Source organism: Amphiprion ocellaris, chromosome 10 (assembly GCF_022539595.1).
Source record: "Amphiprion ocellaris isolate individual 3 ecotype Okinawa chromosome 10, ASM2253959v1, whole genome shotgun sequence".
Taxonomy (NCBI): domain Eukaryota; kingdom Metazoa; phylum Chordata; class Actinopteri; family Pomacentridae; genus Amphiprion; species Amphiprion ocellaris.
The window spans coordinates 30,754,149-30,777,119 of NC_072775.1; the positions used below are offsets into that span (position 1 = coordinate 30,754,149).

A 22,971-nucleotide genomic window follows, 5' to 3' on the forward strand; every position below is an offset into this window, starting at 1 on the left:
AATTAAAGATAATAGTAAAAATCTAATAAAATCTTAGAAAAATAAAGTGACATGCTGTCTGTAAAAAAAAAGACCGATAACATCATATTTGTAAAACTGTCAAAACATCAACGTCAAAAGTCTGTCATTTTACATACAGTAAAAATAGAAAAGAGAGAAGTAATACTAAAAAATAAAATAATAAAATAGTAAAATATTACGTAAAATAAGGAAATACTGTACATTATAATTCCATGCTGTACATTAAAGTCAAATATTGCACATGTAATTAAAATATTTCACCCAAAGTTGAAATATTAAACATTTTGCACATTAAATTGTGCAAACTGTTGCATTGTGGGTAAGGTAGGCATTGGGTTTTGACAAAGAAGAAAGATGAATAGGATAAAAAAAATTATGATGTCTCTGGTTCTGCTTTATAGATTTTGATTCTTTATTTTAAAAATCTCTCAATCATGAGCAAAAAATATTACAGAAATCTACATTTTTGCTGTCAAATGTAGATTTAGGAGACTACAAGTGATGAATAAAACCACCACAAAATACAAGAAAGTTTAGACTTTTCCCAGCAGTAGCTGCTAATAATCACATACAGTAGATAAAGTCACATATAATACATGAGGTCAGAGTTTTCTGAGGAAAACATGGTGGATTACTGTGTTTTTTATGGTACTGCTGAGAATTTCTTTTATTTGCAGACATTAGTATATCTGCAAATAAGCTTTAATCCATGTCACTGAAATAAAACAAGTGAATTAAAATACAGTTAGAATAGAACAGTAAAAAGTAACACTGTTAATTAAACCGAGGTCATAAGTAACATGGAGAATATGCGGAAACATGAAGAAATATTTTTGTTTTTTAAATTTTTTTTAGAGATTTTTTTAGGGAATTTTTTTGTGGGGGGGTTGGGGTGAGGTAGAGAAAAGATGGGGTGAGGTTGAAGAGGTGAGGAAGGTGAAGAAAGGATGAGTTGAAGGAGGGAGAAAAAGGGTGAGTGGAGGGTGAGGAAGGGGTGAGTCAGAGGAAGCCTCGTCCACCTCAGGACTTCCTGAACATCCAGCTCCAGTAGCCCACCTTCTTCATCTTCTTCTTGTGTTGCTCATTTTCTTGCTGCTTTGCCTCCAGGTCTTGAGTCTCTTCCTGCAGCTTCATCTTGTCTTCTTGCAGCTCTTTATTTCTGTTTCTGTTTTCTGCTGCTTCAGTTGTTGGTTCTCGGTCTGCAGATTCTCATACTTCACCTCCATTTCTGTCTTTTCTTGCTCCAATTCTTGTTTCTTGTCCTGGAGTGTTTTATTCTCTTGTTCTATTTTTTCTTTTCTTCCTCCAGTTCGACAATCTTTCCCTGGATTTCTAGATTTTTTGCTCCAGGATCTCATTCATCTCTAGTTTTTTCTTCATGTCTTTTTTCACTTTTTGCTTCTCCTCTTTCATCTTCAGATAAGCCTCCTTCATTTTCTCTTTCACCTCGTCCAGTTCTTTCTGTTTCTCATCCAGAATCTTCCTCTGTTCCTCCACCTCTGACTTCTCTTTGTTGACTTCAACATTCTGAACTTCTAGAACTTTCTGAGTTTCTTCAAGTTCTTTCTCCTCAGCTTGAAGTTCTTTCTTTATCACCTCTGATGCTTTTTTTCGTTCTGGAGCTGTTTTCTGTCGTGCTCGAGCTCCTCCTCGATGTCTTGCAGCTTGCAGGTCTTCTGCTCGAGCTGTTTCATCTTTCTCTGCACTTCTTTTTTCAGCTCGAGAAGTGAGTTCTTCTCTTTTTGCAGATCTTTACTCTGCTGTTTGAGTTCTCTCTTACTTGTCTGGACTTCTTTTTTCTGTCTGTCCAGACACAGCTTTCCTTCTTGAAGCCCTTTGTCTTTCTGCTCAACTGCTATCCGGTTTGTCTGGGCTTTTTTTTTCTGTTTTTCAAGAAAGATCTTTTCCTTGTGCAGATCTTTGCTCTTCTGCTCGAGCTCTTTCTGGTTTGTCCAGAGGTCTTCCTGTTGTTTCTCCAGGAAGATCTTCTTTTCTTGCAGATCTTTCACCTTCTTTTCCAGCTCTGTCTGGTTTGTCTGGATTTCTTTCTGTTGTTTCTCCAGAAAGATCTCTACCTCGTGCAGATCTTTTCTCTGCTGCTCAAGTTCTCTCTTACTTGTCTGGACTTCTTTTTTCTGCTGGTCCAGACACATCTTTCTTTCTTGAAGCCCTTCGTCCTTCTGCTCAACTGCTATCCAATTTATCAGGACTTCTTTTTTCTGCTTTTCCAGAAAGATCTTTTCCTCGTGCAGATCTTTGCTCTTCTGCTCGCGCTCTTTCTGGTTTGTCTGGAGTTCTTCTTGTTGTTTCTCCAGGAAGATCTTTACCTCGTGCAGATCTTTTGTCTTCTGCTCAAGCTCTTTCTTGGCTTTCTGAACCTCTTTCCTCATCGAGGGCCTTTTTCTGCTCTTGCAGCTCTTTGCTGTCCTCCAGAGATTTGCCTTCATCTCTCTGCAGGTTCTGGGCAGCTTTGAGAGCAGCACAGAGACTCTGGTTCTCCTTTTTGAGATTCAAGATCTCTCTGTCTTTGAGTTCAAGCTGCTCTTGCATTTCATCGACATCATCTATGTAGTCTCCCCAACTCATGGACAATGTTTTCATGTTCTCAAAGGAAACCTCATCATGTCATTGATTTAGAATCTGAAATATTGAACATCTGGATCAATAAATTCAAATATGAAAACAATTGAATCTGTTAAAGTCCTAACAGGACTGAGAGAAGAAAGTTCATGTGGGCTTTTCAAAGTAAAACCTCTAGCTAGCTGAATAAATTTAACAGGATGCACTGAGGTACTGTATACTATCAAAATAAAAGCTTTAGAATGTTATCAGGGACTCTGAAATGATGGCATTTCAAAATAAAACACCACCTCATGGCTTCCATCTGTGCTAGACTGTCAAAACTAAATCTACCTGATGTTAAAGGACCTCACAAAACATAACTTGTCTTTTTCACACACATAATAGACAAACCTATATGTTTGGGTTAACTTTCAAAATAAGAGTCCACACCCAATAACAGAGGTTAGCAAACAGCTCTGTTGTTATCTAGATTTAACTTTTTTATTTAAAGTTTTACTTTAGGTCCAAAGGTAAGTTAAAAAAAAAAAACCAAAAAAAAAAAAAACACTGATTCTGGAAAGTATGCTACACTTTCAAAGTAAAAGCTCAGAGATGTTAAAGGAAACTGAGCTAAGGGTTTGTGAAATATGACGCTTCAGAAAATAAAATGTACTTCTATAAATGTATACATTTCATGTAATTTAAGCACGACGTCAGCTAGCAGAAGTTGCATAGGCACACTCAAAATTTTAGCTCATGATTTGAAGTCAAAACATAATTTTTTCAATTTTTTTTTTCTTAGCAGGAGTTTGCTTGCCAACCTAAGAATTACATTTTCATTAAAAAGTCACTAAAACATCCAAGACAGTCAATGATTCCTCTTCGCTCTAGAAACCAAAATGTTTATCAGAGGATGAAAAAGACACAAAACCACATCAGCATCAGTTCTTAACTTTAAGACGACAAAACAAGACCACCACTCCGACTCTCTTTTATGGTTTAAGTAACTTTATTGAAGGGACAACTAAAAAGAAGTCAAAAAGCAAACAGGATAGTGAGCAGAATTTGCTAATTTATCCAGGTTCAGTGGACAGTTTGTTTTTTTCAGTTTGGTGCAAAAAACAAGTTTGGTGGTGATATGATTTCCTGCAGCAAGTGTGAATTTTTATTAAAAAAAAAAATCACCCATTTAAACTGTATTCAAGATGTACGATTTGCATGATCGAAGTGCTCCAACTTTTTGCAAATCCAAAAGTGGGCGACAGCAGCTTCAAAACTGCTCTGCAGGAACTCTTTACATCAAATTTGTCATCAAAAATAAAGGGAAATAAACAGAATACTAAAAGAAATACAAGAATGTAAGCTCACAAATGAAGAGTGGAGTCATGTTTGCTGTTTTTAATTTGTACTTTAAAACAATACAGTTATTGTAATTTTATGATATTATTCTAACATTTTCATGATGTTGCACAAGTATGACAAAAACAATTACTACATCTGTACATCTGGGAATAAAGTGACACATCCAGTAACAGATGATTCCATTCGTGCTCCACAGCCCTGCACTGTCAAATGCGAGAGGCTCCGAGAGTAATGAGTGAAGTCCTCGTCCTGCCCTGTTTCTTCTCTCAAGCAACATTAGCATTTTCATCACGTCTTATTGTTGTTTCTCAATTCCAAAGATCGCAAATGGTTAAAAAGCCCTCCTTGGAGTTTTAGTTTTTTGTCTCTTTCCACCAGATGGATGCGTTTCAGATGTCAGTTGCAGCCAAGTTGGCAAGTCTGTCTTAAATGTGGTTTTATGATCTACAGTCGGTCCTCCAGTGATGGTACGCTTGTGTGAATTTGTGCCGACTCAAACATTTTTGAGCCCTGCTTCCCTGGTGTTTTATTCATAGAAGTTGTCACTGCATTGTAATGATTTTTTTTTGTATTTGGTTCCCTGCAGGGCTGCTGCTGTAACGATGCAGGCTGCTGCTGCTGCGGCTCTGACTGTGCTGAGTGTTTTCCTTAGCCTGGACGGCCTGTTGGCTCATCGGTCTGAACCGAACCAGATACAGCAGCAGAACGACAGAAACGCTCAGAATGAGGAGGTGGAACAGAACAAGAAGAACCAGCCGCACATCATATTCATCCTCATTGACGATCAGGTCTGTTTAAAAGAGTAAGATGCAAAGACCGAACACAAACCATCATATTTACATTAAAATTGACTGTTTCTTTCGTATTTTAAACTATAAGTTCTGCAGTTAGAGATAATATTCATGTTACGGCATCCCAAAATCCTTTGCAAATGGCATGAAATTAGAAAGAAGCAGGCCAAGTTAAAAGTTGTTGAAAAATCCTGTTTATCAGCAGTTAAACAAGTTGAACTCTCCCACACAAACATCCGCTCTATGCAAATAGATTTAGAGATCTGTTTGTAGTAAGCCTCAGTTTATGATCTTTTAGCATGTCCGATTTGAACATGAATTTTAATCTTAAAAGATACAGTATGTAATGCATGAATATGGACATCACAGATAGATTATTCACAAGTTAGTACCAGACACCAACGCCAGAATCCAGAGTATCAACCACTTACTACTATTAAAAAAGAAGTGGAGCTTTTGCAATTTAATTTGTTTCCTTGTCACATGTTATAAACCAAATGTTCCACAAGAAGGTACAAACCAAAAGACTGGACAAGCTAGTAGCGTTCACAGAGCAGCAACACATCTGCACCTGGTTGACCTTTAATAAGCACATCTCTATCAGTTATCTCAGAAGAGGGATGATCAGCCCGGTGGTTGGAGCCATAAACACAAATCAACACCAGCATATACATCAATCAGGCATAACATTATGACCACCTGTCTATTATTGTGTTGGTCCCCTGTATGTGGTCATTAATGCACTGAACCATTGGGCCTGGACCAGAGAACCTCTCAGGGTGGGCTCTGGCACCAGGACGTTGGCAGTGGATCCTTTGGCTACTCTGGGAATCAAACTTTGTTCCACTGCATCCTGTTGATGCTTGATCAGAATGGGGTCTAGAAAGTTTGGAGGTCAAATCAATGTCTTGAGTGATTGTCATGTTCCTCAAGATGTTGAGGTGGGGTGCATTTTCCTGCAGGGATCTGCCAGTGACATTTAGGATTTCCATTTGCATGAGGGAGCATGCTTGTTCTGGGACAACATTTCTTTAGGTGTCTAAGTCTCATCAACATGGATGCCAAAATCCAAGGTTTTCCAGCAGAACACCACATAGTACCAATACGATCAATGTTATTCACTTCACCTGTCAGTGGTCATGATGTTGTGGCTGACTGGTGTCTCTCTTACAATTTGAATTATATGTTGCTCTGATTCCTGTCCACCCCTTTTCACCTTCCTGCATGTTTGAGCCATTTTCAGCTCTAAGTAGGAGATGTGATCAAGAAGTTTCAAGACAGCCACCCAAACAACCATGGTTTAGTCAACATCCCTTTTGCAGTAGTTTCCTTGTGCAGCGATGCTCTGCTCCTAGTGCTCCTGCCACGTCCGAAATGCTCCCATTCTGTATGTGCACCAAGCACCATCTAGATCTCTTTTGCCCTGTGTACAAATGACGATTCTTCAACTTGAACTTCATTTTGGCAAAAAGGAAGAAGTCAGTTCTGGCGAGCAGGGCAGGTAGAGAATGACTGTTGTGTTCCAGTAGCCGAGAAACTTGTGCCATACGGAAGAGTTTCCGTTGTTTTCACGTAATCTTCTTCCTCAGACACTGCAGAGTGTTACAGTAGAACTCTACGTGTACAGTTTGACCCTAGGAGACGGTTCACCATGCACAACCTTGTGAATGTCGGATAAAACAACAGACACCCCCCTGGCTAAGCTCATCCATCTTCTTCAGTCTTGGGCACTGCAGGCTCTTCCACTTCCACTGTTTGGTGTCTGGGTTTTAGCCACTGATGAATCTCTGGTCACTATTGTTGATCCTTGACTTGACGGTTGGGTAAGTTTGCGGTTGCTCTCTGGACAAGTTAGAAGTCCATGGTGAATTTGCAAATGCACACCTGCACATGGTCAGAGCAGGACTTCCAGAGTGTTCCAAATGTGACAGGAGCACTTGGAGCAGAGTGATGCAGCAAAAAATGACAACTTCTAAGGAGATAACAGCTAATTTTAGAATCTGCTTTTGATAGTCGCAATTTTCATCGCACCTCATACACTGATCAACCACAACATTAAAACCACTGACAGGTGAAGTGAATAGCATTGATCATATTGGTACTGTGACGTGTTCTGCTGGAAAACCTTGGATTTTGGCATCTGTGTTGATAAGACTTAGACACCCAAATAAACGTTGTCCCAGAACAAGCAAAATCCCTCATGCAAATGGAAATCCTAAATGCCACTGGACTACCCACATAGGAAAATGAACCCCACTACATCGCAAAAACATCAAACAGTCAGGAACATAGGACACCCTGAGAGGTCCTCTGGTCCAGACCCAATGATTCAGAGCATTTTTGACCACATAAGGAGCACCAACACAACATCAGGCAAGTAGTCATATTGTTATGCCTGATCGGTGTAAAAAAAAAAAAAAAAAAGCACTGTTTACTAATTGATGATTAGAAAACCCTTGTGCAGTTATGTTAGCACATGAATAAAAGTGTGAATTTCCATGGAAAACATGAAATTGTCTGGGTGACCCCAAGTCCATCTCTGCTTAAGTTAGTGTTATAGCTACGGATTAATAGGCCCAAATTTACCGATTTTGAAACATAAAACTGTTTGATGCCTCCATGAATCTGTAACAGGGTTTCAACGACATCGGCTACCACAATCCGACCATCAAGACTCCCACTCTGGATAAACTGGCAGCAGAGGGGGTTAAATTGGAAAACTACTATGTTCAGCCCATCTGCACTCCGTCTCGAAGCCAACTCATCACCGGCAGGTAGAGACGCCTCGTTACTGGCCTTTCACACTAAATGTTGGCAGTCTGTCTATTATATGTAATGTTTTAGACTCAATTTGAATATTATTTTAGTCGAACTTTGCTCATTTTGGAGAAACTTGCTACTTAAACGGTTCCACAAACATAATTAATTTTTGTCCTCTTATTTGTGTGGAAATGAGAATTATTTCCATTTAAGCATCGTTGGATGTTCTTTCTTGTGAAGCTAATTATTCATAAAATCGCCCATTTGGTCTGAAATCAAAATAGAATTAGTTTACAGTGATATGAAACAGAAAAGTTGGACAAGCTGAAACCACATAACGTTTGGTATTTTTGCTTCTAAAATGACTTAAACCTCACACCAATCATTAAAACTGTAAGGTACTTGATCAACTGGCAAGTAGTTTTAGCATTAATTCACACCATCTGGTCTCATTTTAGACTAGTTTTAGTGTTTCAAATATTTTTTTCCAACTTGAAGATTTTTGGCAAAAGATTTTTAACATTAAACAACTGCAGTAACAAAAAACTGCTGAAGTCCGTCCACTTTTTTTCCATCATTTGTACTGTTTTGTTGATGGGTTTATTTGCAGCCCTGTTCTCATGTCGCCACTTTGATTCTCGTATAGTGTTAATCTTTTACAAACATTTTTCTGGCAGTTGTGTTTCTTGTAATTTCAAGATGCATCAGTTTTTCCTTTAAGAAGATATTTTTTGCGAGTCATCGGACTTTAATCCTTTCTTGGCGGTGCTACTTTCCCTGTTTTTGCTTGTTGCTAATCATATTTTCACCAAATATCTGTAGCTTCTCATTATGTTTCTTTTTCTAAAGAACCAAACAACTTATAGGGACACTTAATTTTTTGGAATTACCTGTGATGAGCAACAAATCTGCTTTATCCCCCAACATTTCTGACATCGAATAGATGAAAGTTTGTCTTCTATATTATTGGTATAGTGTTTATTCATAATATTCTGACACAACTGATACAATGCTGAGTTATTTTTGTGTTTCTGTTTTCAAATGCTTCTCTAATGACCGATTTAATTTCAGTAGCAGTCCTTTTGTTGAATGTATCTGTACAATTTGTGTCCCCAAATCATATTTTTCTCACAGATCATAGTCATATTTAGCTGCTCTAAGTTTCTAGTCATTTTTCAAAGCCTCATTAGGATTTTACTGATCCTTAGTGGGTTGATTTACATGTTAGAGAAACAAAATTATCAAACAGATGTGGAAACGGACCAGAGAGTTATTGAGTCCGAGCATCTGGTTAAGCTGATGTAGCTGCTCTGAATAATCAGATTATTGATTAGGCAAACTAAATGCAGTGGGGAGTAATGAGTCCCTGGTCCTACTGCAGAACTGTGATCCTGTGCGAGCAGCTCATCTTGTACAAAGCCACTAACAGATTCTTTTCTGTCTTCGAGATATCAGATCCACACAGGATTGCAGCACTCCATCATCAGACCCAGCCAGCCGAGCTGTTTGCCTTCACACATGGACACTCTGCCCGAGAGGCTCCGCGAGGCCGGCTACTCCACACACATGGTTGGCAAGTGGCACCTGGGCTTCTACAGGTGAGTTCCTATTGCAGAGTTAGTATTGGCATACAGTAAAATCGCTGATGAAAAGCGAATAAGCCACTCCTACTACAAATCGCCAACAAAAAGCCTGCAGTCATACAGATGATGAAGATACACCCATCGTTAAGATAATGGGAGTAATGTGGACAGTTGGTCTTGGTAGTGATAAAAATTATTACCAATGGAAAAAATGAAGCTTGCTTACTTTTCTTCCTCCACACACCTTGCTAAAGGTATCAAGGTCTTATTATTATACACCGACCAGGCATAACACTATGTTCACCTGCCTAATATTGTGCTGCTCCTCCTTATGTGGTCAAAAATGCTCTATTGGGCAATATTCAAATTGAGTCTGAAACATTGCATATATATAGACAGACTGCCCACATTTAGTGCGAAAGGCCAGTAGAAAGGCGTCTCTACCTGCCGGTGATGAGAAGCTGCGAGACGGAGTGCACATGGGCTGAACGAAGTAGTTTTCCAATTTATCCCCCTCTGCTGCCAGTTTATCCAGAGGGGGAGTCTTGATGGTTGGGTTGTGGTAGCCGATGTCTTTGAAACGCTGTTAGAGACTCATGGAGACATCAGAGAGTTTTGTGTTTCAAAATCGGTAACTTTAGGCCTATTAAAACATAGCTATAACACTAACTTACACAGAGATCGACTGTCTAAACAGTGCTTTTTTGCACCTATCAGATTATGACCACCTGCCTATTGCTGTGTTGGTTCCCCTTGTATGGTCAAAAATGCTCCGAACCATTGGGCCTGGACCAGAGGACCTCTCAGGGTGTCCTATGGGGTCTGGACCAGGATGTTGGCAGTGGATCTATTGGGTACCCTGGGTTGTGCAGTGGTGAATCAAACTTGTTCCACTGCATCCTGTTGATGATTGATCAGAATGGGGTCTTGGAAATTTGGAGGTCAAATCAACATCTTGGGTGATTGTCATGTTCCCCAAGATGTTCCTGATTGTTTGATGTTTTTGCAATGTTGTGGGGTGTATTTTCCTGCAGGAGTAGGCCAGTGACATTTAGAATTGCCATTTTCATGAAGGAGTGTTCTTGTTCTGGCCAATGTTTATTTGGGTGTCTAACTGTCATCAACATGGATGCCAAAATCCAAGGTTTTCCAGCAGAACACCCCATTGTACCAATATGATCAATGTTATTCACTTCACCTGTCAGTGGTCATAATGTTGTGGCTGATCTGTGTACATGCTGGTTCACTGTCGTGGTTTACCAGGATGCCTAAATACAACAGAGTCGCTGTTGTTGCTGTAATTTCACCTGTGTTTTTCCTGCTGCGACGAGCCAAAGTATGTGATGGCGGGGGGCAAAGTCTACCAGGTCATGCTGGGTGTGAATTTCAGATTGTTGGTTTTGGAAAATTACAGAAATTGTTGGGCACAGCCACCTACGCTCCGATGTCGGAAAAAGACGGCAGTAAAAAAATTCCACACCTTTTGGAACGACGCTTCTGGATCGAGCTTTTTACAAGCTGTTAGTGGTAGAAAAGGTTATGTGAGTGTGAAAAGATCTCCTGTAAAATGCACCAGATCATACCACTAAACTGTCTGAGCATGCTGCTAGTTCACTTAGTTTAGACACCATCGAAAACAGCTGGACTCTAGTGTCAGTTATTTTCCTTATTATTGTTGGCTTTTCTGACAAGAATTTCCCAAAAAAAACTCCTTCATGTCAAAGTGAAATTAGTCAAAATGTCCAAATGAGTCAAAAAAGCCAAGTTAAACTGACCAATATTCAATGTTGAAAAAAAACAAAAGAAGAAAACTTTCGGGAGGGCTGGAATATTTTTTATAGGGTACTGTATTTTAAAAAACTGTAGTTTCTGACCGCGCTGTAGAGTGTTTCAGTGAGCAAGAACGTGCGACACAGTACGAGTTTCTTCTAATGACACTGAATGTGATAAAATCTTAAAATGGATGTGAAAAATATAGATTTTGTACATGAAAAAACACTTGCAGGTGTAGGTGAAACAATACAGACAGAAGTAAAACAGCAAAAATAAGAAAAAATATTACCAAAATGAGACAAAAATCAAGAAATGAGACAAAAAATGAGAGTAAAGACACAATAATGTACATGAAACCTGTCCAAGTTGACTCAAAACTTGCATAAAGTGGTTCAAAATATGTCCAGAAATATTTTGAAATTGTCCACAATTACAAAAAACATGTCCAAAATGGCTAAACCTTCATTCAAAATTATTAATGTCCAAAATTATAAAACGTCAATACAGAGACACAAAATGACATAAATATGAACAAAAGCAAAAAAACAAGACATAAATCAGGTGTTTGATGAAAGAAATTAACTTTTTTTGGGGATGTTTCACAGAGAAACTGAAAAAACTATAGAAATCTGCTACTCAGTTAACTTTCTTCTTAACTTCTCCTTTAGGAAAGCATGTCTGCCCACCAGAAAAGGTTTTGACAGTTTCTTTGGTTCCTTAACAGGAAGTGTGGATTACTACAGGTAAATTACGAGTGTTATTATTAAAATTATCAAACTGCATCTACAGTGTGCATTACATTTCTTGGTTTTTTTCACTGTTTGCTTCAGTAACTTACTTTTCTCCATCTGTGTCTAGTTATGGGTCCTGCGATGGCCCGGGGTTGTGCGGCTACGATCTCCATGACGACGAGGGTGTGGCGTGGGGTCAGGAAGGAAAATACTCCACCACGCTCTTTACACAGCGAGCTCGAAAGATCATCGAGAGCCACAACCCTGCCGACAGGCCGCTCTTCCTGCTGCTCTCCCTTCAGGTACCTGATGAGGTCTGATGTCAGGAAAATAAAAATAAAAGCACCTACTGAAGAAATCAAAGTCAAAAACAGTCCATCCTGAAGTGGCTTTGATGCTGTGTTAGTTTATGTCTGGATGTGAGGAGTCTTGGGGAAACATAGAGGCCACATTGTTTTTTTGTTTGGCTGCCTTTGAGCTATTTTGCAACTGTTTGACTCATATGGACCGCTAACAGTTTAATTAAAAGCACACCGCATAGAAAATGTAATTAAAACTCAAAAGAACATTTGTTTATGGTTAATTTTGTGGGCAGCCATGCTCATCAAAAGAAAATATAGCCGACGTTCAGACAAGGAATACAACTAACAGGAGAGCTGGCCACTCTGAAACGCAGACAACCTGGATTTCTTAAAGTTGATTTAAGAAATTAAAAGAACATACACTATGGTTCAAAAGTTTGGGGCCACTTAGAAATGTCCTTATTTTTGAAAGAAAGCAGTTTTTTTAATGAAGACAACATTAAATGAATCAGAAATCCAGTCTAGACATTGTTAATGTGGTAAATAACTATTCTACCTGGAAACGGCTGATTTTTAATGGAATATCTCCATAGGGGTACAGAGGAACATTTCCAGCAACCATCACTCCTGTGTTCTAATGCTACACTGTGTTAGCTAATGGTGTTGAAAGAATTTTCATGGAAAACATGAAATTGCCTGAGTGACCCCAAACTTTTGAATGGTAGTGTGTGCGTACTTTTTTGGATGTTTTATGTTATTTATTGTTTCAAACTCTCCGATACTGTCGAACTTGCAAGAATCCATTTATTCATGATGTGTTAGTGCTAAGACTACATTCCTATAAATACATTCTGGTGGTTCTGAGTGGTTTTAAGCATTCACTTTTTAGTCAATGTATTGTAAAAAATGTTCTGGCAGTACATTGGATTTGTTATTATATAGAGTGTTAAATTGTCATTCAAAAGAATTACAGTTTGGGACTCAGATCTCTCTATAGCATGTGGGGAATGAAATCTAGCACCAAATGCTCACCAACAAATGTATTTTTGTAAGTTAAACAGTATGCGGAAGTCTGTTGGGAACTTGTGATTCATCCATCTTGTGAAATGTTCAACTCAAAGAGTTCTATAGAGCACAGTGGCAGCACAGGACCTCTGGAGAATTTAGAACTTCCTACAGTGTTTTTGCTCTGTCAGTGGAATGTACGTGGAAATAAAAGCACCTCAAAAGTCCAGCAGCGACATCATTAATTAAAACTCACAGGTGTGGATAATAGAGAATCTTCTGGAACAGTCTGTCCTCAAAAATTTATTTCAGCACCGTTTTTTTTTTCCTGGTGGAAGTAAAGTTGGTGTGTTTGTAGTGCGTATAGTCTCAAAGTCTTGGCTGTCCATTTTGACATCTGCTGATCTATTAATCAGAAATACAGTTTAGACATTGTTAACCCTTTGATGCACAGTGTGGGTCAGGAGATACCCATTTTCCATTGGATTTGGGTCAATTTTGATCCATGTTGCGCATCAAAGGGTTAATGTGGTAAATGACTATTCTAGCTGGAAACAGCTGATTTTTAATGGAATATCTCCATAGGGGTACAGAGGAACATTTCCAGCAACCATCACTCCTGTGTTCTAATGCTACATTGTTAGCTAATGGTGTTGAAAGGTTCACTGATGATTAGAAAACCCTTGCGCAATTATGTTAGCACACGAATAAAAGTGTGAGTTTTCATAGAAAACATGGAATTGTCTCAGTGACCCCAAACTTTTTAACGTTAGTGTAACTAAAGTCTATAAATGTTTTCCTCCAGGCAGTCCACACTCCTCTACAGCCGCCCAAGTCCTACATCTACCCCTATCGGGACATGGCTAACGTCGCCAGGAGAAAGTTCGCCGCCATGGTTTCCACAGTGGACGAGGCGGTCAGAAATGTCACCTATGCCCTCAGAAAGTACGGATACTACAGGAACAGCGTCATCATCTACTCCACCGACAATGGAGCTCAGCCGTTCACAGGCGGCAGCAACTGGCCGCTACGAGGCCGTAAGGTAGAAATAACTTCTTGTGTTTCATACTTTGCACAACACTTTTCTAGAGTATTTTATCTTACTCTTGCAAATGTTTTTCAGTGTTGTTGTTTTTATGTTTGTAGAGAGAATTTTTTCATACTTTAGGAAAATGTTTATGAAGATCAACGATGTCTTATGTGCATTCAACATGTATCCAATTTAGAAACTGTAGGCTACCATGCTAATATGCACAAAATAAGGATGTTAACACACTCTACTTATTGATATGAGAACATATTAGAGCATTTTAGGACAATGATGGGGCTCTAAAGGGACTATTAGCTTGCTGCAATCTCTATTTATCTCAAAACAGGAAAGCTGACAGGTCTATATGTAGCCATGATGAGCTTAATAGCAAATGCCCTGAACAGACTATAGTACAGAGAGAAACTGATTTAGGGAACATCAGGTAACCACTTCCACCACTTCCACAAAAGTTTACCTTTTCTTTTAAGATCTAAACAGAGAGATGTACTAAAACTTTGTAGTGCCAGTATCATTGCTGTCATTTTTTGTTCTGTCTACTTGTACATAATTCAATACCTATAATTGAAATATTTAATAAGCTTCAAAATATGTGCATGCTTCAAGCAGCATTTTAAAAGGTGCAATTTGCACGATTTGCACATAAACAGAGTATTAGTATAGCAGTACACAACTATCTGCTAGGTGAGATAAGTTTAGAAAAGATCAGATGAGCCTTTATGAATCGTACAGTGGGTAAATTTACAATGTTACAGTAGCAAAGGGGGTAGGGCCAAATCAGTAGAAAATAGAATTAAGCAATAAATATACATCAGTACTGTTGATATTGTATACGTACTTCTTATGTGGAAAATCAGATATTGCACATATGACTTCTTGAGTAGAGATACTGATGCAAAAAACAGTGATATTACAGTAGACAAGTAGAAAATAGTGATACTGCAGAGATTCATGTATATTTAGATGAAATTGATATTGTGTTATTGAGTTTTTTAAATGCAGAAAATATCCATAATACAAGGGTTTGAAAAGTTGAAAGATATTGTGGCGTAATGGCGTCCTTATCAGAGAATGAAGTCACACCCCTTCTGTGTGTGTTGTAATTCGAGTTTCTACGTCCTATGTTTTGGCAGCTGGTCTGGCGGCAGGTTAGTGTTTGTTAGTGCATGTGAGCTCCTCACTTTGAAACTGTTGCCTCTCCTCACACTTATAAACAGACTGAGACACCACATTGGAAAACAAAAGCCTACAGCTGCAAGCCAGCGTCCAAAAGAACAACACATTTTACTATGCAGTGGAGGCACTAACTGGCCAAGCTTAACTAATGGTTGTGTCTGGATTATTTTTTGTTTTCCTGAGAGTGAAGAGGTGGGGAAAACGTGGCTGGCATGACTGCTGATGTACAGCTGGTGTTAAAGCAACAACCACTGGTTCTAAATGTTGCAGACAGAACCTTTAAAGATTGGCTAAATATTAACTTGGAGCCTGTTACTGTTATTCCCAAGTGTCTGTACGTCTGCACGATTTGAGAGACGAGACAAGACAAAACAAAAATTCTCTGTTTATGGGTCAGAAAAGGCTGTAATTAAACTCACTGGCTGTACTTTCAGGGCACATATTGGGAGGGTGGAGTTCGTGGAGTGGCGTTCGTCCACAGCCCTCTGCTGAGACGCAGGAGACGAGTTTCTAAAGACCTTCTCCACATCACCGACTGGTTCCCCACACTGGTCGGCCTGGCCGGAGGAAACATCAGCCAGGTCAGCAGGACTCTGTGTGAGAACAACATATAAGGAGAATTTTGTTATTCTATATCCTTTTCAGCAGTTTTGGCTTCATATTTGGTAGCCTGGTGATTTCTTGAGCCTTTTTATTCTTGTCATTGATGTTGCTTTCTCAGTCAGGCGTATCTTTTTCATCTCAGAGTGATTATGGGATGATAAAAGTTAAACGTCATAGAAAAAATGCACTCAGCCCTGATTTTTGTTGTGCTTTTGTGCAGACTAGAGATAGGGATGCTTTTCTCCCTGCAGCCACCCACGATACTGATAGAAGCTCTCATGTTACTGGAAGGCATTTCAGATTCCCCTGTATTTGGGATCTGTATGTTTTCTTAGGTGTCTTGCAAAACATTTTACCCTGCTAGAATTCGTTCCACGGTAACTGGACTCACTCAGCGTCTCCCACCGATTTAAATTAAGTTTATTTTTCGTCAGTTAAATATCTCGACGTGTCCCTGTTTTGGCCTCAGACTTTACAAATGTTCCAGTGCTACCGTAAAACTGTCCGAATTTTACTATCTTGTAGATGAATGTGCTCTTGACTTATTACGATAAGTGGACTATTTCTAAACACTGGCCACACAGAGGCTTTGTGTTTTGGCTCAGACGTAAATTACTTTAATTTGTAAGTCAGTGTAGTCTATGTACGGCTTCCAAAAAGCTTTGTTGGCTTGATATGCTCGTAAACTTCCACTGCCAAAGCAGATAAGCAAGGCTATCTTGGTTACAATCGACACAGTATCTGACTAATTCAGGAAGTCGACAGCCTCTATTGCCACAGGAAATTTGTCATTATTTATTTGTGTGCGGTAAATGTATGAGTATTTCTTCTGGAAACACTAATGCAAGGACCCCTTATAAAAACTCCTGTTCAAAAGTTTGGAGTCACTTAGAAATGTCCTTATTTTTGAAAGAAAATCAGTTTATTTTTCAATGAAGGTAACATTAAATGAATCAGAAATCCAGCCTAGACATTGTTAATGTGGTAAATGACTATTCTAGCTGGAAACAGCTGATTTTTAATGGAATATCTCCATAGAGGTACAGAGGAACATTTCCAGCAACCATCACTCCTGTGTTCTAATGCTACGCTGTGTTAGCTAATAGTGTTGAAAGGCTCATTGATGACTAGAAAATCCTTGTATTCTTTTGTTGGCACATGAATAAAAGTGTGAGTTTTCATGGAAAACATGAAATTGTCTGGGTGACCTCAAACTTTTGAACAGTAGCATAAGACTTTTGCTGTGTTTTCTTTGTGATTAATGTGTTTGCGTCCCGCCCAGAGTCCTGGTCTGGATGGTTTTGATGTCTGGCCCACCATCAGTGAGGGGAAAGAGTCACCTCGTCAAGAGATCCTTCACAACATTGACCCTCTGCACAAACTTCCATCTCAAACCATGAGCTGGGACACCAGCGAAGAGGAATCTTTGGGTAACTAGAAGAACTAAAACAACACAATAAAGGGTTGTTGCACAAAAGAGTCTCTCGATTGCAAGTCCAAGTTGTTAGGCTGGTCACACAGTGTCTGTTCAAAGATGCTACTTCATGATTGTTATGTTTGTGGAAGCAACAATGTAAATGAAGCACAGGGTAGTTAAAAATTCAAATGTAATTCTGTTTGTTTTTAACATTTTAGGTCACTAAGAACGCATCTCATGGTTTTCATCAGCACATAGTTTTTATTTCTGTATAGCAGCACCACCATCCAGTCAAAATGTACTTGTTTGCCTTTAATATCAATAATGAGAGCGGTAAAAGTTATACCTGCTAAACATCAGCATCTTAGCTAATTTAGCTCAAAGCACCGCTGTATTTATGTCGAGCTTCCCAGAACCGCCAGTGTGGTTCTGCTGCTTGTAAATACATGTTAACGCTGTAGATAGAGATTTGATTGAGTGACTGATTTTTACACAAGATTTGCAGTGTGGAAAGGGAAGAAAAGAAAGGAATGAGGTAGGCAAAAGAAGTAAACACAAGTTAAAAAAACAAAATATGTATAAATATGAGGTGAAGGGAAGAGAGAGACATCTGGTGTAAAAGAAGGGAAACAATGAAGCACTTGGTTTGGGAATTTCCACCTGAAAAATTGAAACTGTATTCCTGTTTTACTTCTGTTTTCTTTGATTTGCCAGCGAAAACACCGAAAGGTCCAGCACCAAAGAAGCTGAAGAAGAAGAAGAAGAAGAAGAAGGTTTTGAAACAACAACCTAAACAGAAGTCAGCATTCAAGTTAAAGACCACCAAGAAACCTCGGACATTTGCCCATCATGCAGCCAAATCTAAATCCAAGCCCCTTCCCAAACCGAAGCGTAAGCCCCTTCCCAAATCAAAGCCCACATCTAAAGCCAAGACCAAAGCCCACTCTCAGCGCCAGACACTTCCCCATTACAGGCCAAATCCCAAGATTAGCTCCAGCGGTTTTCCATCAGTGTCAGGAACATCCCGCCCCAAATCTCAGAGCCAATCACATTCGAAGACCAAATCCCGGCGGACCACAACTCTGAACCAGAATTTGTCACAGTTTGGACCAACTCTGCCAAAATCTAAGAGGCAGCTCAAACTACATTTCAAGGCAAAATCCAGGCAGACATCATTCCGGTACCAGAATGTTTCCCAGCCAGGAACACAGTTGCCCAAATCCCAACCGACCGCCTCGGTTAGTCTCCAGCCAGTGTGGGACACATCTGTCCAGGCTGCCATCAGAGTGGGAGACTGGAAGCTGCTAACAGGAGATCCAGGTCACGGAGACTGGGTCCCGCCACAGGTACCTCAACAAACAGTAAAAGAAATGCTTTTCATTTTTTAGTCTTAATTTGACTGTAATGAACATAAATAAACGTGAATATTAATCCCCAGGTGCTTCCAACTCTCCCTGGTCGCTGGTGGAACCTTGAACGCACCTCGCTGTCATTCTACAAAACCTCCACCCACAAAAACATCTGGCTCTTCAACATCACAGGTGACCCGTACGAGCGGCATGACCTTGCAGACCAGAGGCCAGATGTGGTCCAACAGCTGCTGGCTCGGCTCGCCTACTACAACCAAACAGCCGTGCCCGTTTACTTTCCACCCGACGACCCCCGAGCCAACCCCAGCCATCATGGAGGAGCCTGGGTACCCTGGGTGGACGAAGGGGAGGACGAGGAGGGAAAATATCAAGGCGTGTACAAGAAGGGCAAGAACGTTAAGAAGAAGAGGAAGAAGAAGAAGTGCCGGCTGTGCAAACTGAAGTCATTCTTTCTGAAACTGAACACTGGGATGATGTCAAATCGCATCTGAGGTGTCAACTCAGCCAGGTGAACCTTTTCAGCCATGAAATAAACGTCAGTGACTTCAAACCTTTAAAAGGGTTTTAACATTGTTGGATCTTTACAATCTTTAAGTTCAGCTGAAATGAATCTTTTACACAAACTCTCAGAGATATGTGGCTTTTATCTGCATCTTTTTCAAGTCAAATCTGATGATTTTTTTTGTTTTTAGGAAACATTAGGTCGACATTTAAAGTACAGACAAATAAGGGCGTCTGAAGGTCCAGCTGGACTCTCAGGATCTCATATATTAGACTGTTTTCACTGAAATTTAAAGGGTCAGTCCACGCAAATTATAAAAACATATTTAATCAAATAGTCAGCTGTTATTATTTACTGTAAAAACATTTTCTTAGGTTTCTGTGTCGTCGACACAAATAGAACTTGACAGATTTCAGATACAAGGTGTGATCAAAAAGTTCTGAGACTGTGCTTCTAAAAATCAAAAATCCTACCAGACTGATAATTGGCTGCCATTGCCATTGAGGTATTCTCCTTGTGAATTGATACACTGCTCCCAGCACTCCTGGCACATTTGGAAGTCCAGATCTGTACGTGAGTCAGGCTCCATCAGCGATGACACAAAATCTCTTCCACTGTCAAAACAGACACCCTTAAACTTGGGTTTCACTTTGGAGAAGAGGAAGAAGTCACAAGGAGCTCAATCTGGCAAACAGGGCAGATGGTGGGCGATGATTGTGTTGTTGTGGCCAAAAAACTTTGCACTGAAGCACCTGCATACCAATGCATCATAGTTCAGTTGGTTTTCTCCAAATGTTTTCTCTCAGATGCCTCAGGACTTTACAGCGAAACGGACAAATTTGTTGTTGAATGTTGATGAAAACAGTGAGCATGCTCCTGGTGCTCCTGACCTGATGCACCTTGCCTGGCTTTTGAAACTGCAGCTGCTCCACTGTCAAAACTGCTGTTTGTTCTCTTAGTGGTAGCTGCAGACCCACCTCTCATACCAGGAAAGATCCTAGACATGAAGGTTGAGTTATCACAGCTTTTGACTGACAGCATGAGATGTTTTCTACTATGCTACAGTTTGTGGCTGATGTAAAAATCCTACCAGTGGTCACAAAACCATGTGTAGCACAGGTCCTGTTGTTGATGACGCAACGTCATGTAATCTCCTCGCATTTGACAGTAGCACAGGATGCAACAGGAACAGTCTCAGAACTTTTTGATTTCCCTACATAATCGAAATTTTGCAGTTGCACTTGGATATAGTTCTAGAAAAACCACACAAAAGCAAATCTAAACAGTCTGCATGACCAGACGCCACTAAAGTTAGTCTAGAAAATGTATGTAACGATTTGGGTGAACTGACCCTGTGGAGTTAGAAACACACCAGTGGCATGCTGCTTAAAGGTGGTTTCAGAAACTGTTCTCTGAGTTCAAACCTGCTTGTTTCAGATGTTTTGTTGTCTGTTACTTCTTTTTAATTTTTGTCACAAACTGACAGAGTTCCTGGTACAAGAACTGACACTGTGCAGCAGTAAAATATATTCTGACACTGTAAATGTAGTAGATTATGTTGAACTCTGAGCAAAATGGACCAGACAGCAAAAAAATGTCTGAGGAAAGTGATTCAGAGAGGTTTTATTCTTGGTTTACATCTTTATTTCTGTTGCCCAAATCAGGGTTTTTAAGCAAATGTTTACTTATGGCATTGAACATGCATGTCATTGATAATTTTATATATATATATATATATATATATATATATATATATCACCTTGTTGTTTTTCTTTGTACCAGTTGGCCATAAACAAGGAAACTTTGGAAAGGAGTTTTAATATACGTATTTTTATATTTTCACAGTGATTCCAGATGTGTTTCTGATGTTTGTGATGTGTTGGTTTTCTCTGTGCGTTTTGCTGTGGCTGAAACATGGCTCTTTATACTGTGGTTGTTTGAATATACTGCCATCAGCAAGCTAGACTCTGAATTTAAAGTATTGTACAGTGTTTTGAATTCACTACTGTGAGCAGCAGAAAGTGTCATTCGAACGTGTTACTTCACAGCTTGTACACAATATCTGCATTTTTTGAAAACACTGAGTGACATCAGTTAAAACTAAACCGGCTGAGAGTTTTATTTGTTTTAGGGAATAATCAAAAAAGTGACAGATATCAGAAAGCACTGAATTAAGTTGAGAGGTTAATTTTTTTAGCAAAGAACTTAAAACACTCACTGCTCTGGTTTTACTGTCCCTTTAATACCTGTGTAACGGTCTGTCCAGTCCAATAAAAGTAACAGTCACTTCAACCTGCTCAGAAAGCTACTCGTCTCTTGCTAAATGTAAAGTAGCATGATGATTTTGTTGTCAATAAAAGCTCCAGTGTTCAGAAGACAGCAGAGGAGGAAGTGAAAAGTGTTTACCAGCATCAGCAGCCTCTTTGAAGTCAGATGTTGGTTTTCTCCCCTCCAGCAAGACACCTAGCCTCTAAATATTTCCGTGTATTTGCTCAATAAGTAACAAACCCCGACTGTGGCCGTTCTGCAACAGTGCACGGCAGTGTGAGCGTCGAGCAGAGCGTTCCTGAGAAACGGTTTAAATGGACGTTTGATTTCTCCACCCTGAGTAAATAAAGGTCGAGTAAAATGAACAGTGACTCTGTCCTTTTATGTTTACTGGTGACAGCGTGCCAAATAAAACACTAAGGGGTTTGTATGTTTTTTAAAAAAATTAATATGATTTTAAAAAATCTATTGGGGCAAGTAAATCATAAGCTGTCATAAGATAAATAAAAATCTTTCACCTTTTCCGAATCCCATTTTTAAATGCCCCAGCATTTTAAAATTTTCACACTGAATAAATACACTACCAATCAAAAGTTTGGGATCACTAAGAAATGTCCTTATTTTTGAAAGAAAAGCATTTTTTTTTCAATGAAGCTAACATTAATCACAGTTCTTCACATCATGATGCTGCCACCACCATGCTTCCCATCATGATGCTGCCATCACCATGCTTCACATCATGATGCTGCCACCACCATTCTTCCCATCATGATGCTGCCACCATTGTGCTTTGCGTCATGATGTTGCCACCACCATGCTTCATAATGTGGATGGTGTGATGTGCAGTTTATGTCTAGTGTTGTGACCAAAGAAATACATTTTACAGTGTCTCCGACCAAAGAACCTTCTTCCAGTTGACTTCAGAGTTTCCCACATGCCTTCTAGAGAACTCTAGTCTTTTTTCAGCAGGAACTTTCTTTTTGCCACTTTCCCATAAAGCTTTGATTTGTAAAATGAAAACCCAACACAGTCAAACAGCACAGTCTCTCCTATCTCAGCTGAAGCTTGTAACTTCTTTAGAGCAGTAAGTTACAGTGTTTCTCATGAGGAAGTCAGTTCACAAAATTGGTTTAACCACTAGGTGGAGCCAGATACCAAAAATGCTGCAGAGAGGAAGTCCAGAGTCACTTCCATAGACTGTTAACACACACCTCCATGCACACACATCCAGGCTGAAATAGGATTTTCCACGCTTGCTGTCGCTCTCCTCCTTCACACTGTTTCTGCTGAGAAATAATTGAATTTGGTGTTTCTTTTATCCCAGAACACAGCTGGAGCTATGTAATCCCACAGGATTCAAATCCCATAAATCACAAAGCAGTTTGGCCTCAGAAGCTGCTGGTTTGATGCCCATTGTCACTTCTGGTACCATCTGCAAGCACCTAAACTCACTGGCCACTTTATTAGGTACATCTGTGGCGTCCTCTGCAATCCAATATGACTGCTCTGCATTAAGTTCTACTTGTATTAGGCTGCTATAGTTTTAGTTTTTGTTGAATATGTCAAAAAGGTGATGATTCTGCTTTATTACTGAGGTTACAGTGGGCGGTGGGTGCTGTACTGGATTGCATTACACTTAGAAGTATTCATATTTTTAAGTGTCACGTGTGTTAATGTGGTGAAGATTTCAAAGTTGT

General features: G+C 39.5%; 1 protein-coding gene across 1 annotated transcript in view; it reads left to right on the forward strand.

The window, feature by feature from the left end:
- LOC111567795 (arylsulfatase I-like) overlaps positions 1-21,639 on the forward strand; it is a 24,368-nt gene extending 2,729 nt beyond the window's left edge. Inside the window, exons 2-11 of the mRNA XM_055014642.1 lie at positions 4,532-4,733; positions 7,371-7,510; positions 8,945-9,094; positions 11,521-11,595; positions 11,711-11,885; positions 13,696-13,932; positions 15,549-15,695; positions 17,000-17,147; positions 17,849-18,480; positions 18,573-21,639. Of these exons, the coding sequence (XP_054870617.1) occupies positions 4,548-4,733; positions 7,371-7,510; positions 8,945-9,094; positions 11,521-11,595; positions 11,711-11,885; positions 13,696-13,932; positions 15,549-15,695; positions 17,000-17,147; positions 17,849-18,480; positions 18,573-18,995 (2,313 nt within the window). The 5' untranslated portion in view covers positions 4,532-4,547 and the 3' untranslated portion in view covers positions 18,996-21,639. The remainder of the gene's footprint in view (positions 1-4,531; positions 4,734-7,370; positions 7,511-8,944; positions 9,095-11,520; positions 11,596-11,710; positions 11,886-13,695; positions 13,933-15,548; positions 15,696-16,999; positions 17,148-17,848; positions 18,481-18,572) is intronic.
- Positions 21,640-22,971: the final 1,332 nt, after the last annotated feature.